Source organism: Chiloscyllium plagiosum, unplaced genomic scaffold (genome assembly GCF_037043375.1).
Source record: "Chiloscyllium plagiosum isolate Xiang-an unplaced genomic scaffold, Cpla_swu_hap1 HiC_scaffold_35, whole genome shotgun sequence".
Lineage (NCBI taxonomy): Eukaryota > Metazoa > Chordata > Chondrichthyes > Orectolobiformes > Hemiscylliidae > Chiloscyllium > Chiloscyllium plagiosum.
The window spans coordinates 19,724,616-19,738,506 of NW_028270173.1; the positions used below are offsets into that span (position 1 = coordinate 19,724,616).

At 49.4% G+C, this 13,891-nt stretch overlaps 1 protein-coding gene across 1 annotated transcript in view; it reads left to right on the forward strand.

The window, feature by feature from the left end:
- LOC122547595 (uncharacterized) overlaps positions 1 to 13,891 on the forward strand; it is a 715,380-nt gene that overhangs the window by 576,436 nt on the left and 125,053 nt on the right. The window contains 1 exon segment of the mRNA XM_087978709.1: positions 10,019 to 10,164. Coding sequence (XP_087834835.1) covers positions 10,019 to 10,164 — 146 coding nt within the window.

Below are 13,891 nucleotides of genomic sequence, written 5' to 3' on the forward strand. Positions count from 1 at the left end.
TGTAGGTTAGGGTGGATTGACCGTGGTAAATTGCCCCATAGTGTCCAGGGACGTGTAGATTAGGGTGGATTGGCAGTGCTAAATTCTCCCATAGTGTTCAGGGATGTGTAGATTAGGGTGGATTGGCCGTGCTAAATTGTCCCATAGTGTTCAGGGATGTGCAGGTTTGGGTGGATTGGCCGTACTAAATTGACCGACAGTGTCCAGAGATGTGTAGGTTAGGGTGGATTGGCCATGCTAAATTGTCCCATAGTGTTCAGGGATGTGTAGGTTAGGGTGGGTTGGCCGTGCTAAATTGACCCATAGGGTTCAAGTACGTGTAGGTTAGGGTGGATTGGCCGTGCTAAATTGTCCCATAGTGTTCAGGGATGTGTAGGTTAGGGTGGATTGGCCGTGCTAAATTGTCCCATAGGGTTCAGGGATGTGTAGGTTAGGGTGGATTGGCCGTGCAAAATTGTCACATAGTGTTCAGGGATGTGTAGATTAGGGTGGATTGTCCGTGCTAAATTGTCTCATAATGTTTAGGGATGTGTAGGTTAGGGTGGATTCGCCAAGCTATATAGTCCCACGTTGTTCAGGGATGTGTAGGTTTGGATGGATTGTCCGTGCTAAATTGTCCCATAGTGTTCAGGGATGTGTAGGTTAGGGTGGATTGGCCGTGCTAAATTGTCCCATAGTGTTCAGGGATGTGTAGGTTAGGGTGGATTGGCCATGCTACATTGTCCCATAGTGTTCAGGGATGTGAAGATTAGGGTGGATTGGCCGTGCTAAATTGCCCCATAGTGTTCATGGATGTGTAGGTTAGGGTGGATTGGCCATGCTAAATTGCCCTATAGTGTTCAGGGATGTGTAGGTTAGGGTGGATTGGCCATGTTAAATTGTCCCATAGTGTTCAGGGAAGTTTAGGTTAGGGTGGATTGGCCATGCTAAATTGTCCCATAATGTTTAGGGATATGAAGGTTAGGGTGGATTCGCCGTGCTAAATTGTCCCATAGTGTTCAGGGATGTGTAGGTTAGGGTGGAATGGCCATGCTAAATTGTCCCATAGTGTTCAGGGAAGTTTAAGTTAGGGTGGATTGGCCATGCTAAGTTGCTCCAGAGCGTCCAGGGATGTGTAGTTTAGGGTGGATTGGCCGTGCTAAATTGTCCTATCGTGTTCAGGAATGTGTAGGTTGAGGTGGATTGGCCGTGCTAAATTGTCCCATAGTGTTCAGGAATGTGTAAGTTAGGGTGGATTGGCCATGCAAAATTGTCCCATAGTGTTCAGGGATGTGTAGGTTAGGGTGGGTTGGCCGTGCTAAATTGACCCATAGGGTTCAAGTACGTGTAGGTTAGGGTGGATTGGCCGTGCTAAATTGTCCCATAGTGTTCAGGGATGTGTAGGTTAGGGTGGATTGGCCGTGCTAAATTGTCCCATAGGGTTCAGGGATGTGTAGGTTAGGGTGGATTGGCCGTGCAAAATTGTCACATAGTGTTCAGGGATGTGTAGATTAGGGTGGATTGTCCGTGCTAAATTGTCTCATAATGTTTAGGGATGTGTAGGTTAGGGTGGATTCGCCAAGCTATATAGTCCCACGTTGTTCAGGGATGTGTAGGTTTGGATGGATTGTCCGTGCTAAATTGTCCCATAGTGTTCAGGGATGTGTAGGTTAGGGTGGATTGGCCGTGCTAAATTGTCCCATAGTGTTCAGGGATGTGTAGGTTAGGGTGGATTGGCCATGCTACATTGTCCCATAGTGTTCAGGGATGTGAAGATTAGGGTGGATTGGCCGTGCTAAATTGCCCCATAGTGTTCATGGATGTGTAGGTTAGGGTGGATTGGCCATGCTAAATTGCCCTATAGTGTTCAGGGATGTGTAGGTTAGGGTGGATTGGCCATGTTAAATTGTCCCATAGTGTTCAGGGAAGTTTAGGTTAGGGTGGATTGGCCATGCTAAATTGTCCCATAATGTTTAGGGATATGAAGGTTAGGGTGGATTCGCCGTGCTAAATTGTCCCATAGTGTTCAGGGATGTGTAGGTTAGGGTGGAATGGCCATGCTAAATTGTCCCATAGTGTTCAGGGAAGTTTAAGTTAGGGTGGATTGGCCATGCTAAGTTGCTCCAGAGCGTCCAGGGATGTGTAGTTTAGGGTGGATTGGCCGTGCTAAATTGTCCCATCGTGTTCAGGAATGTGTAGGTTGAGGTGGATTGGCCGTGCTAAATTGTCCCATAGTGTTCAGGAATGTGTAAGTTAGGGTGGATTGGCCATGCAAAATTGTCACATAGTGTTCAGGGATGTGTAGGTTAGGGTGGATTGCCCGTGGTAAATTGTTTCATAATGTTTAGGGATGTGTAGGTGGATTCGCCAAGCTAAATTGCTCCATAGTGTTCAGGGAAGTTTAGGTTAGGGTGGATCGGCCGTGGTAAATTGCCCCATAGTGTTCAGGGATGTGTAGGTTAGGGTGGATTGCTTGTGCTAAATTGTCTCATAATGTTTAGAGATGTGTAGGTGGATTCGCCAAGCTAAATTGTCCCATAGTGTTCAGGGATGTGTAGGTTAGGGTGGGATTGGCCATGTTAAATTTTCCCATAGTGTTCAGGGATGTGTGCGTTAGCGTGGAATGGCCATGCTAAATTGTCCCATAGTGTTCAGGGATGTGTAGGTTCGGGTGGATTGGCCGTGCTAAATTGTCCCATAGTGTTCAGGGATTTGTAGGTTAGGGTGGATTGGCCGTGCTAAATTGCCCCATAGTGTTCACGGATGTGTAGGTTAGGGTGGATTGGCCGTGCTAAATTGTCCCATAGTGTTCAGGGATGTGCAGGTTAGGGTGGATTGGCCATGCTAAATTGTCCCATAGTGTTCAGAGATGTGTAGTTTAGGGTGGATTGGCCGCGCTAAATTGACCAACAGTGTCCAGGGATGTGTCGGTTAGGGTGGATTGGCCGTGCTAAATTGTCCCATAGGGTTCAGGGATGTGTAGGTTAGGGTGGATTGGCCATGCTAAATTGTCCCATAGTGTTCAGGGAAGTTTAGGTTAGGGTGGATTAGCCATGCTAAATTGTCCCATAATGTTTAGGGATGTGTAGGTTAGGGTCGATTCGCCGTGCTAAATTGTCCCATAGTGTTTCGGGATGTGCAGGTTAGGGTGGATTGGCCGTGCGAAATTGTCCCATCGTGTTCAGGGATGTGAAGGTGAGGGTGGATTGGCCCTGCTAAACTGCCCCATAGTGTTCAGGGATATGTAGGTTAGGGTGGAATGGCCGTGCTAAACTGCCCCATAACGTCCAGGGATGTGTAGATTAGGGTAGATTGGCCGTGCTAAATTGTCCCATAGTGTTCAGGGATGTGTAGGTTAGGGTGGATTGGCCGTGCTAAATTGTCCCATAGTGTTCAGGGATGTGCAGGTTAGGGTGGATTGGCCGTGCTAAATTGACCGACAGTGTCCAGGGATGTGTAGGTTAGGGTGGATTGGCCATGCTAAATTGTCCCATAGTGTTCAGGGATGTGTAGGTTAGGGTGGGTTGGCCATGCTAAATTGTCCCATAGTGTTCAGGGATGTGTAGGTTAGGGTGGATTGGCCGTGCTAAATTGACCGACAGTGTCCAGGGCTGTGTCAGTTAGGGTGGATTGGTCGTGCTAAATTGTCCCATAGGGTTCAGGGATGTGTAGGTTAGGGTGGATTGGCCATGCTAAATTGTCCCATAGTGTTCAGGGAAGTTTAGGTTGGGGTGGATTGGCCATGCTAAATTGTCCCATAATGTTTAGGGACGTGTAGGTTAGGGAGGATTGGCCGTGCTAAATTTTCCCACAGTGTTCAGGGAAGTGTAGGTTCGGGTGGATTGGCCGTGCTAAATTGTCCCATAGTGTTCAGGGAAGTTTAGGTTAGGGTGGATCGGCCGTACGAAATTGTCACATAGTGTTCAGGGATGTGTAGGTTAGGGTGGATTGTCCGTGCTAAATTGTCTCATAATGTTTAGGGATGTGTAGGTTAGGGTGGATTCGCCAAGCTATATTGTCCCATGGTGTTCAGGGATGTGTAGGGTTGGGTGGATTGTCCGTGCTAATTTGTCCCATAGTGTTCAGGGATGTGTAGGTTAGGGTGGGATTGGCCATGCTACATTGTCCCATAGTGTTCAGGGATGTGTAGGTTAGGGTGGACTGCCCGTGCTAAATTGCTCCATAGTGTTCAGGGATGTGTAGGTTAGGGTGGATTGGCCATGCTACATTGTCCCATAGTGTTCAGGGATGTGTAGGTTAGGGTGGACTGGCCGTGCTAAATTGCCCCATAGTGTTCAGGGATTTGTAGGTTAGGGTGGATTGGCCGTGCTAAATTGCCCCATAGTGTTCATGGATGTGTAGGTTAGGGTGGATTGGCCGTGCTAAATTGTCCCATAGTGTTCAGGGATGTGTAGGTTAGGGTGGATTGGCCATGCTAAATTGCCCTATAGTGTTCAGGGATGTGTAGGTTAGGGTGGATTGGCCATCCTAAATTGTCCCATAATGTTTAGGGATGTGAAGGTTCGGGTGGATTCGCCGTGCTAAATTGTCCCACAGTGTTCAGGGATGTGTAGGTTAGGATTGCCCGTGCTAAATTGTCTCCTAATATTGAGGGATGTGCAGGTTAGGGTGGGATTGGCCATGCTAAATTTTCCCATAGTGTCCAGGGATGTGTACGTTAGGGTGGATTGGCCGTGCTAAATTGTCCCATCGTGTTCAGGGATGTGTAGGTTAGGGTGGGATTGGCCGTGCTAAATTGTCCCATCGTGTTCAGGGATGTGTCGGTTAGGGTAGATTGTCTGTGCTAAATTGTCCAATAGTGTTCAGGGATATGTATGTTAGGTTAGATTGGCCGTGCTAAATTCTCCCATAGTGTTCAGGGATGTGTAGGTTAGGGTGGATGGTCCATGCTAAATTGTCCCATAGTGTTCAGGGATGTGTAGGTTAGGGTGGATTGGCCGTGCTAAATTGTCCCATAGTGTTCAGGGATGTGTAGGTTAGGGTGGATTGGCCGTGCTAAATTGCCCCATAGTGTTCAAGGATGTGTAGGTATGGAGATTGGCCGTGCTAAACTGTCTCATAGTGTTCAGGGATGTGCAGGTTAGGGTGAATGGCCGTGTTAAACTGCCCCATAGTGTTCAGGGATGTGTAGGTTAGGGTGGATTGGCCGTGCTAACTTGTCCCATAGTGTTCAGGGATGTGTAGGTTAGGGTGGATTGGACGTGCTAATTTGCCCCATATTGTTCAGGGATGTGTAGGTTAGGGTGGATTGGCCATGCTAAACTGCCCCATAGTGTTCAGGGATGTGTAGGTTAGGGTGGATTGACCGTGCTAAATTGCCCCATAGTGTCCAGTGATGTGTAGGTTAGGGTAGATAGGCGGTGCTAAATTGTCCCATAGGGTTCAGGGATGTGTAGGTTAGGGTGGATTGGCCGTGCTAAATTGTCCCATAGGGTTCAGGGATGTGTAGGTTAGGGTGGATTGGCCATGCTAAATTGTCCCATAGTGTTCAGGGAAGTTTAGGTTAGGGTGGATTGGCCATGCTAAATTGTCCCATAATGTTTAGGGATGTGGAGGTTAGGGTGGATTCGCCGTGCTAAATTGTCCCATAGTGTTCAGGGATGTTTAGGTTAGGGTGGATTGGCCGTGCTAAATTGGCACATAGTGTTCAGGGATGTGCAGGATAGGGTGGATTGGCCGTGCCAAATTGTCCCATAGTGTTCAGGGATGTTTAGGTTAGGGTGGATTGGCCGTGCTAAATTGTCCCATAGTGTTCAGGAAAGTTTAGGTTAGGGTGGATTGGCCGTGCTAAATTGTCACATAGTGTTCAGGGATGTGTAGGTTAGGGTGGATTGGCCGTGCAAAATTGTCACACAGTGTTCAGGGATGTGTAGGTTAGGATTGCCCGTGCTAAATTGTCTCATAATATTTAGGGATGTGCAGGTTAGGGTGGGATTGGCCATGCTAAATTTTCCCATAGTGTTCAGGGATGTGTACGTTAGGGTGGAATGGCCATGCTAAATTGTCCCATAGTGTTCAGGGATGTGCAGGTTAGGGTAGATTGTCCATGCTAAATTGTCCCATAGTGTTCAGGGATGTGGAGGTTAGGGTGGATTCGCCGTGCTAAATTGTCCCATAGTGTTCAGGGATGTTTAGGTTAGGGTGGATTGGCCGTGCTAAATTGGCACATAGTGTTCAGGGATGTGCAGGATAGGGTGGATTGGCCGTGCCAAATTGTCCCATAGTGTTCAGGGATGTTTAGGTTAGGGTGGATTGGCCGTGCTAAATTGTCCCATAGTGTTCAGGAAAGTTTAGGTTAGGGTGGATTGGCCGTGCTAAATTGTCACATAGTGTTCAGGGATGTGTAGGTTAGGGTGGATTGGCCGTGCAAAATTGTCACACAGTGTTCAGGGATGTGTAGGTTAGGATTGCCCGTGCTAAATTGTCTCATAATATTTAGGGATGTGCAGGTTAGGGTGGGATTGGCCATGCTAAATTTTCCCATAGTGTTCAGGGATGTGTACGTTAGGGTGGAATGGCCATGCTAAATTGTCCCATAGTGTTCAGGGATGTGCAGGTTAGGGTAGATTGTCCATGCTAAATTGTCCCATAGTGTTCAGGGATGTGTAGGTTAGGGTGAATTGGCCGTGCTAAATTGCCCCATAGTGTTCAAGGATGTGTAGGTTATGGAGATTAGCCGTGCTAAATTCTCTCATAGTGTTCAGGGATGTGCAGGTTAGGGTGGATTGGCCGTGTGAAATTGCCCATAGTGTTCAGGGATGTGTAGGTTAGGGTGGATGGCCGTGCTAAACTGACCCGTAGTGTTCAGGGATGTGTAGGTTAGGGTTAATTGGCCGAGCTAAACTGCCCCATAGTGTTCATGGATGTGTAGGTTAGGGTGGATTGGCTGTGCTAAACTGCCCCATAGTGTTCAGGGATGGGTAGGTTAGGGTGGATTGGCCATGCTAAATTGCCCCATAGTGTCCAGGGATGTGTAGGTTAGGGTAGATTGGCCGTGCTAAATTGTCCCATAGTGTTCAGGGATGTGTAGGTTAGAGTGGATTGGCCATGCTAAATTGTCCCATCGTGTTCAGGGATGTGTAGGTTAGGGTGGATTGGCCGTGCTAAATTGCCCCATAGTGTTCAAGGATGTGTAGGTTAGGGAGATGGGCCGTGCGAAATTGACCATAGCGTTCAGAGATGTGTAGGTTAGGGTGGATTCGCCGTGCTAAACTGCCCCATAGTGTTCAGGGATGTGTAGGTTAGGGTGGATTGGCCGTGCTAAACTGCCCCATAGTGTTCAGGGATGTGTAGGTTAGGGTGGATTGACCGTGCTAAATTGCCCCATAGTGTCCAGGGATGTGTAGGTTAGGGTAGATTGGCCGTGCTAAATTGTCCCATAGGGTTCAGGGATGTGTAGGTTAGGGGTGGATTGGCCATGCTAAACTGCCCCATAGTGTTCAGGGATGTGTAGGTTAGGGTGGATTGGCCATGCTAAATTGCCCCATAGTGTTCAGGGATGTGTAGGTTAGGGTAGATTGGCCATGCTAAATTGCCCCATAGTGTTCAGGGATGTGTAGGTTAGGGTAGATTGGCCGTGCTAAATTGTCCCATAGGGTTCAGGGATGTGTAGGTTAGGGTGGATTGGCCGTGCTAAATTGTTCCATAGGGTTCAGGGATGTGTAGGTTAGGGTGGATTGGCCATGCTAAATTGTCCCATAGTGTTCAGGGAAGTTTAGGTTAGGGTGGATTGGCCATGCTAAATTGTCCCATTATGTTTAGGGATGTGTAGGTTAGGGTGGATTCGCCGTGCTAAATTGTCCCATAGTGTTCAAGGATGTGCAGGTTAGGGTGGATTGGCCGTGCTAAATTGTCCCATAGTATTCAGGGAAGTTTACGTTAGGGTGGATTGGCCGTGCTAAATTGTCCCATAGTGTTCAGGGAAGTTTAGGTTAGGGTGGATCGGCCGTGCTAAATTGTCACATAGTGTTCATGGATGTGTAGGTTAGGGTGGATTGGCCCTGCTAAATTGTCCCATAGTGTTCAGGGATGTGCAGGTTAGGGTAGATTGTCTGTGCTAAATTGTCCAATAGTGTTCAGGGATATGTATGTTAGGTTAGATTGGCCGTGCTAAATTGTCCCATAGTGTTCAGGGATGTGTAGGTTAGGGTTAATTGGCCGTGCTAAATTGCCCCATAGTGTTCAAGGATGTGTAGGTTATGGAGATTGGCCGTGCTAAATTGTCTCATAGTGTTCAGGGATGTGCAGGTTAGGGTGGATTGGCCGTGCGAAATTGCCCATAGTGTTCAGGGATGTGTAGGTTAGGGTGGATGGCCGTGCTGAACTGCCCCATAGTGTTCAGGGATGTGTAGGTTAGGGTTAATTGGCCGTGCGAAACTGCCCCATAGTGTTCAGGGATGTGTAGGTTAGGGTGGATTGGCTGTGCTAAACTGCCCCATAGTGTTCAGGGATGTGTAGGTTAGGGTGGATTGGCCGTGCTAAACTGCCCCATAGTGTTCAGGGATGTGTAGGTTAGGGTGGATTGGCCGTGCTAAACTGCCCCATAGTGTTCAGGGATGTGTTGGTTAGGGTGGATTGGCCATGCTAAATTGTCCCATAGTGTTCAGGGATGTGTAGGTTAGGGTGGATTGGCCTTGCTAAGTTGCTCCATAGTGTTCAGGGATATGTAGGTTTGGGTGGATCGGCCATGCTAAATTGTCCCATAGTGTTCAGGGATGTGTTGGTTAGGGTGGATTGGCCGTGCTAAATTGTCCCATAGTGTTCAGGGATGTGTAGGTTAGGGTGGATTGGCCGTGCTAAATTGTCATATAGTGTTCAAGGATGTGTCGGGTAGGATGGATTGGCCGTGGGAACTTGTCCCATCGTGTTCAGGGATGTGTAGGTTAGGGGTGGATTGGCCGTGCTAAATTGCCCCATAGTGTTCAGTGATGTGTAGGTTAGGGTGGATTGGCCGTGCTAAATTGTCCCATAGTGTTCAGGGATGTGTTGGTTAGGGTGGATTGGCCGTGCTAAATTGTCATATAGTGTTCAGGGATGTGTAGGTTAGGGTGGATTATCCGTGCTAAATTGTCCCATAGTGTTCAGGGATGTGTAGGTTAGGGTGGATTAGCCGTGCTAAATTGTCCCATAGTGTTCAGGGATGTGTTGGTTAGGGTGGATTGGCCGTGCTAAATTGTCATATAGTGTTCAGGGATATGTAGGTTAGGGTGGATTGGCCGTGCTAAATTGTCATATAGTGTTCAGGGATGTGTAGGTTAGGGTGGATTGGCCGTGCTAAATTGTCATATAGTGTTCAGGGATGTGTAGGGTCAGATGGATTGGCCGTGGGAAATTGTCCCCTAGTGTTCATGGATGTGCAGGTTAGGGTGGATTGACCGTGGGAAATTGTCCCCTAGTGTTCATGGATGTGCAGGTTAGGGTGGATTGACCGTGGGAAATTGTCCCATAGTGTTCAGGGATGTGTCGGTTAGGATGGATTGGCTGTGCTAAATTGTCCCATAGTGTTCAGGGATGTGTATGTTAGGGTGGATTGGCTGTGCTACATTGTCCCACAGTGTTCAGGGTTATGTGTAGGTTAGGGTGGATTGGCCGTGCTAAATTGCACCATAGTGTTCAGGAATGTGTAGGTTCGTGTCTATTGGCCATAGGGATTGTGGGGTGACAGGGATGGGGTGGTATGCTCTCAGGAGGGTCACAGTGGGCTGAAAGGGTTGCCTCCACACCGTCGGGGCTCTCTGTTTCTGGTCTTGTGTCCTGAGCTGGGGCAGGAACCCAGGAACCTTTGGACTTACGTTGATGATGGAGGGGAGAGTCAGCCGTGTTGCACCTGCAGGTACCGAGTGGACCATGGTGGGTGGGGTGGGGAGTGGCTGCTGTTTGGCTTCCCCTCATTGCCTTACTTGCCCACATCCTGGCGGGGCTCCCTGCCCCAATTTGGGCATCATGCAGTGGTCAGTGGATCCCCCTTCCTGTTCCCACCCCCAAGACCCATGAGCTGTGGGTGTGCCTTCTCCTACAGGTTTATCTGCGTTTGCCAGGCCGGCTGGACAGGGCCTACGTGCCAGGAGGAGGTGAATGAATGTGAGTCGTTGCCCTGCGGCCACGGAGGGACATGTGTCCACCAAGCCCACGGCTACAGCTGCCTCTGCCCAACCGGTTTCACAGGTAAGAGTCTGCACCCCACAGAGGGAGAGCGGGCACTGGAAAGGGGGTGGGAACGCAGCAAGGGGACGACAGGTTATTGTGCACAGGAGGGTGGAGAGGAGAAGGAAGGAGGGACAAGGGCAGGTGATAGCTCTGTGCAGGTAGAAGGGAGTGCTGCACTCCCTCAGTAATGCACCACTCAGTCAGGTTTGAGTCTGGGATTCATTTATTTAGTGTGTGTGTGTGTGTGTGTGTGTGCGCGCATGTGCGTGCGTGTCTGTGCGTGTGTGTGCATGTGTGTGTGCATGTGTGTGTGTGCATGTGTGTGTGTGTGCGTGTGTATGCATGTGTGTGCGTGTCTGTGCGTGTGTGTGCATGTGTGTGCGTGTGCGTGTGTGTGCATGTGTGTGTGTGTGTGTGCATGTGTGTGTGTGTGTGTGCATGTGTGTGGGTGTGTGTATGTGTGTGTGTGCATGCATGTGAATACGTGTGTCTGTATCTCTGTCTGTGTATGTGAGTGTGTATAAGTGTATGAGTGCCTGTATGTGTGTGTGTGTGTGTGTATAAAAGTGTTTGTATGTCTAATTGCGTGAGTGTATAAGTGTGTGTATATCTGCATAAGTGTGTACTTATGTGTGTAAGTGTGTGCTTGCCGTAATGGGTGTGTGGTGTGTGTGTGTGTGTCTGTTTTGTCAGTGTGTGTGTGTCTGTGTGTGTGTGTGTGTGTCTGTGTGTGTCTGTGTGTGTGTGCATGGGAGTGTTTGACGGACACTGTCATAGAGTCATAGACATATACAGCATAGAAACAGACCCTTTAGTCCAACAAACCTTTACTCTGTATCTGACCGCATGCTGTCCCTGTCCTGGGAGGGTTTGATGGGAGACAGTGTAGAGAGAGCTTTACTCTGTATCTAACCCCGTGCTGTCCCTGTCCTGGGAGTGTTTGATGGGGGAAAGTGTAGAGGGAGCTTTACTCTGTATCTAACCCCGTGCTGTACCTGTCCTGGGAGTGTTTGATGGGGACAGTGTATAGAGAGCTTTACTCTGTATCTAACCCCGTGCTGTACCTGTCCTGGGAGTGTTTGATGGGGACAGTGTATAGAGAGCTTTACTCTGTATCTAACCCCGTGCTGTCCCTGTCCTGGGAGTGTTTGATGGGGACAGTGTAGAGAGAGCTTTACTCTGTATCTAACCCCGTGCTGTCCCTGTCCTGGGAGTGTTTGATGGGAGACAGTGTAGAGGGAGCTTTACTCTGTATCTAACCCCGTGCTGTCCCTGTCCTGGGAGTGTTTGATGGGGACAGTGTGGAGGGAGCTTTACTCTGTATCTAACCCCGTGCTCTCCCTGTCCTGGGAGTGTTTGATGGGGACAGTGTAGAGGGAGCTTTACTCTGTATCTAACCTTGTGCTGTCCCTGTCCTGGGAGTGTTTGATGGGAGTCAGTGTAGAGAGAGCTTTACTCTGTATCTAACCCCGTGCTGTCCCTGTCCTGGGAGTGTTTGATGGGGGACAGTGTAGAGGGAGCTTTACTCTGTATCTAACCCCGTGCTGTCCCTGTCATGGGAGTGTTTGATGGGGACAGTGTAGAGAGAGCTTTACTCTGTATCTAACCCCCCGTGCTGTCCCTGTCCTGGGAGTGTTTGATGGGGGACAGTGTAGAGAGAGCTTTACTCTGTATCTGACCCCCTGCTGTCCCTGTCCTGGGAGTGTTTGATGGGGGACAGTGTAGAGGGAGCTTTACTCTGTGTCTAACCCTGTGCTGTCCCTGTCCTGAGAATGTTTGATGGGGACAGTATAGAGGGAGCTTTACTCTGTATCTCACCTTGTGCTCTCCCTGTCCTAGGAGTGTTTGATGGGGGACAGTGTAGAGGGAGCTTTACTCTGTGTCTAACCCTGCGCTGTCCCTGTCCTGAGAATGTTTGATGGGGACAGTATAGAGGGAGCTTTACTCTGTATCTAACCCCATGCTGTCTCTGTCCTGGGAGTGTTTGATGGGGATAGTGTAGAGCGAGCTTTACTCTGTATCTAACCCCGTGCTGTCCCTGTCCTGGGAGTGTTTGATGGGGACAGTGTGGAGGGAGCTTTACTCTGTATCTAACCCCATGCTGACCCTGTCCTGAGAGTATTTGTTGGGGGACAGTGTAGAGGGAGCTTTACTCTGTATCTAACCCCGTGCTGTCCCTGTCCTGGGAGTGTTTGATGGGGACAGTGTAGAGGGAGCTTTACTCTGTATCTAACCCCGTGCTATCCCTGTCCCTGGGAGTGTTTGATGGGGGACAGTGTAGAGGGAGCTTTACTCTGTATCTAACCCAGTGCTGTCCCTGTCCCTGGGAGTGTTTGATGGGGACAGTGTAGAGGGAGCTTCACTCTGTATCTAACCCCATGCTGTCCCTGTCCTGGGAGTGTTTGATGGGGGACAGTGTAGAGGGAGCTTTACTCTGTATCTAACCCCGTGCTGTCCCTGTCCTGGGAGTGTTTGCTGGGGACAGTGTAGAGGGAGATTTACTCTGTATCTAACCCCGTGCTGTCCCTGTCGTGGGAATGTTTGATGGGGGACAGTGTAGAAAGAGCTTTACTCTGTATCTAACCCCGTGCTGTCCCTCTCCTGGGAATGTTTGATGGGGGACAGTGTAGAGGAAGCTTCACTCTGTATCTAACCCCGTGCTCTCCCTGTCCTGGGAGTGTTTGATGGGGACAGTGTAGAGGGAGCTTTACTCTGTATCTAACCTTGTGCTGTCCCTGTCCTGGGAGTGTTTGATGGGAGTCAGTGTAGAGAGAGCTTTACTCTGTATCTAACCCCGTGCTGTCCCTGTCCTGGGAGTGTTTGATGGGGGACAGTGTAGAGGGAGCTTTACTCTGTATCTAACCCCGTGCTGTCCCTGTCATGGGAGTGTTTGATGGGGACAGTGTAGAGAGAGCTTTACTCTGTATCTAACCCCCCGTGCTGTCCCTGTCCTGGGAGTGTTTGATGGGGTACAGTGTAGAGAGAGCTTTACTCTGTATCTGACCCCCTGCTGTCCCTGTCCTGGGAGTGTTTGATGGGGGACAGTGTAGAGGGAGCTTTACTCTGTGTCTAACCCTGTGCTATCCCTGTCCTGAGAATGTTTGATGGGGACAGTATAGAGGGAGCTTTACTCTGTATCTCACCTTGTGCTCTCCCTGTCCTAGGAGTGTTTGATGGGGGACAGTGTAGAGGGAGCTTTACTCTGTATCTAACCCTGCGCTGTCCCTGTCCTGAGAATGTTTGATGGGGACAGTATAGAGGGAGCTTTACTCTGTATCTAACCCCATGCTGTCTCTGTCCTGGGAGTGTTTGATGGGGACAGTGTAGAGCGAGCTTTACTCTGTATCTAACCCTGTGCTGTCCCTGTCCTGGGAGTGTTTGTTGGGGGACAGTGTAGAGGGAGCTTTACTCTGTATCTAACCCCATGCTGACCCTGTCCTGAGAGTATTTGTTGGGGGACAGTGTAGAGGGAGCTTTACTCTGTATCTAACCCCGTGCTATCCCTGTCCCTGGGAGTGTTTGATGGGGGACAGTGTAGAGGGAGCTTTACTCTGTATCTAACCCAGTGCTGTCCCTGTCCCTGGGAGTGTTTGATGGGGACAGTGTAGAGGCAGCTTTACTCTGTATCTAACCCAGTGCTGTCCCTGTCCCTGGGAGTGTTTGATGGGGACAGTGTAGAGAGAGCTTTACTCTGTATCTAACCCCGTGCTGTCCCTGTCCTGGGAGTGTTTGATGGGGACAATGT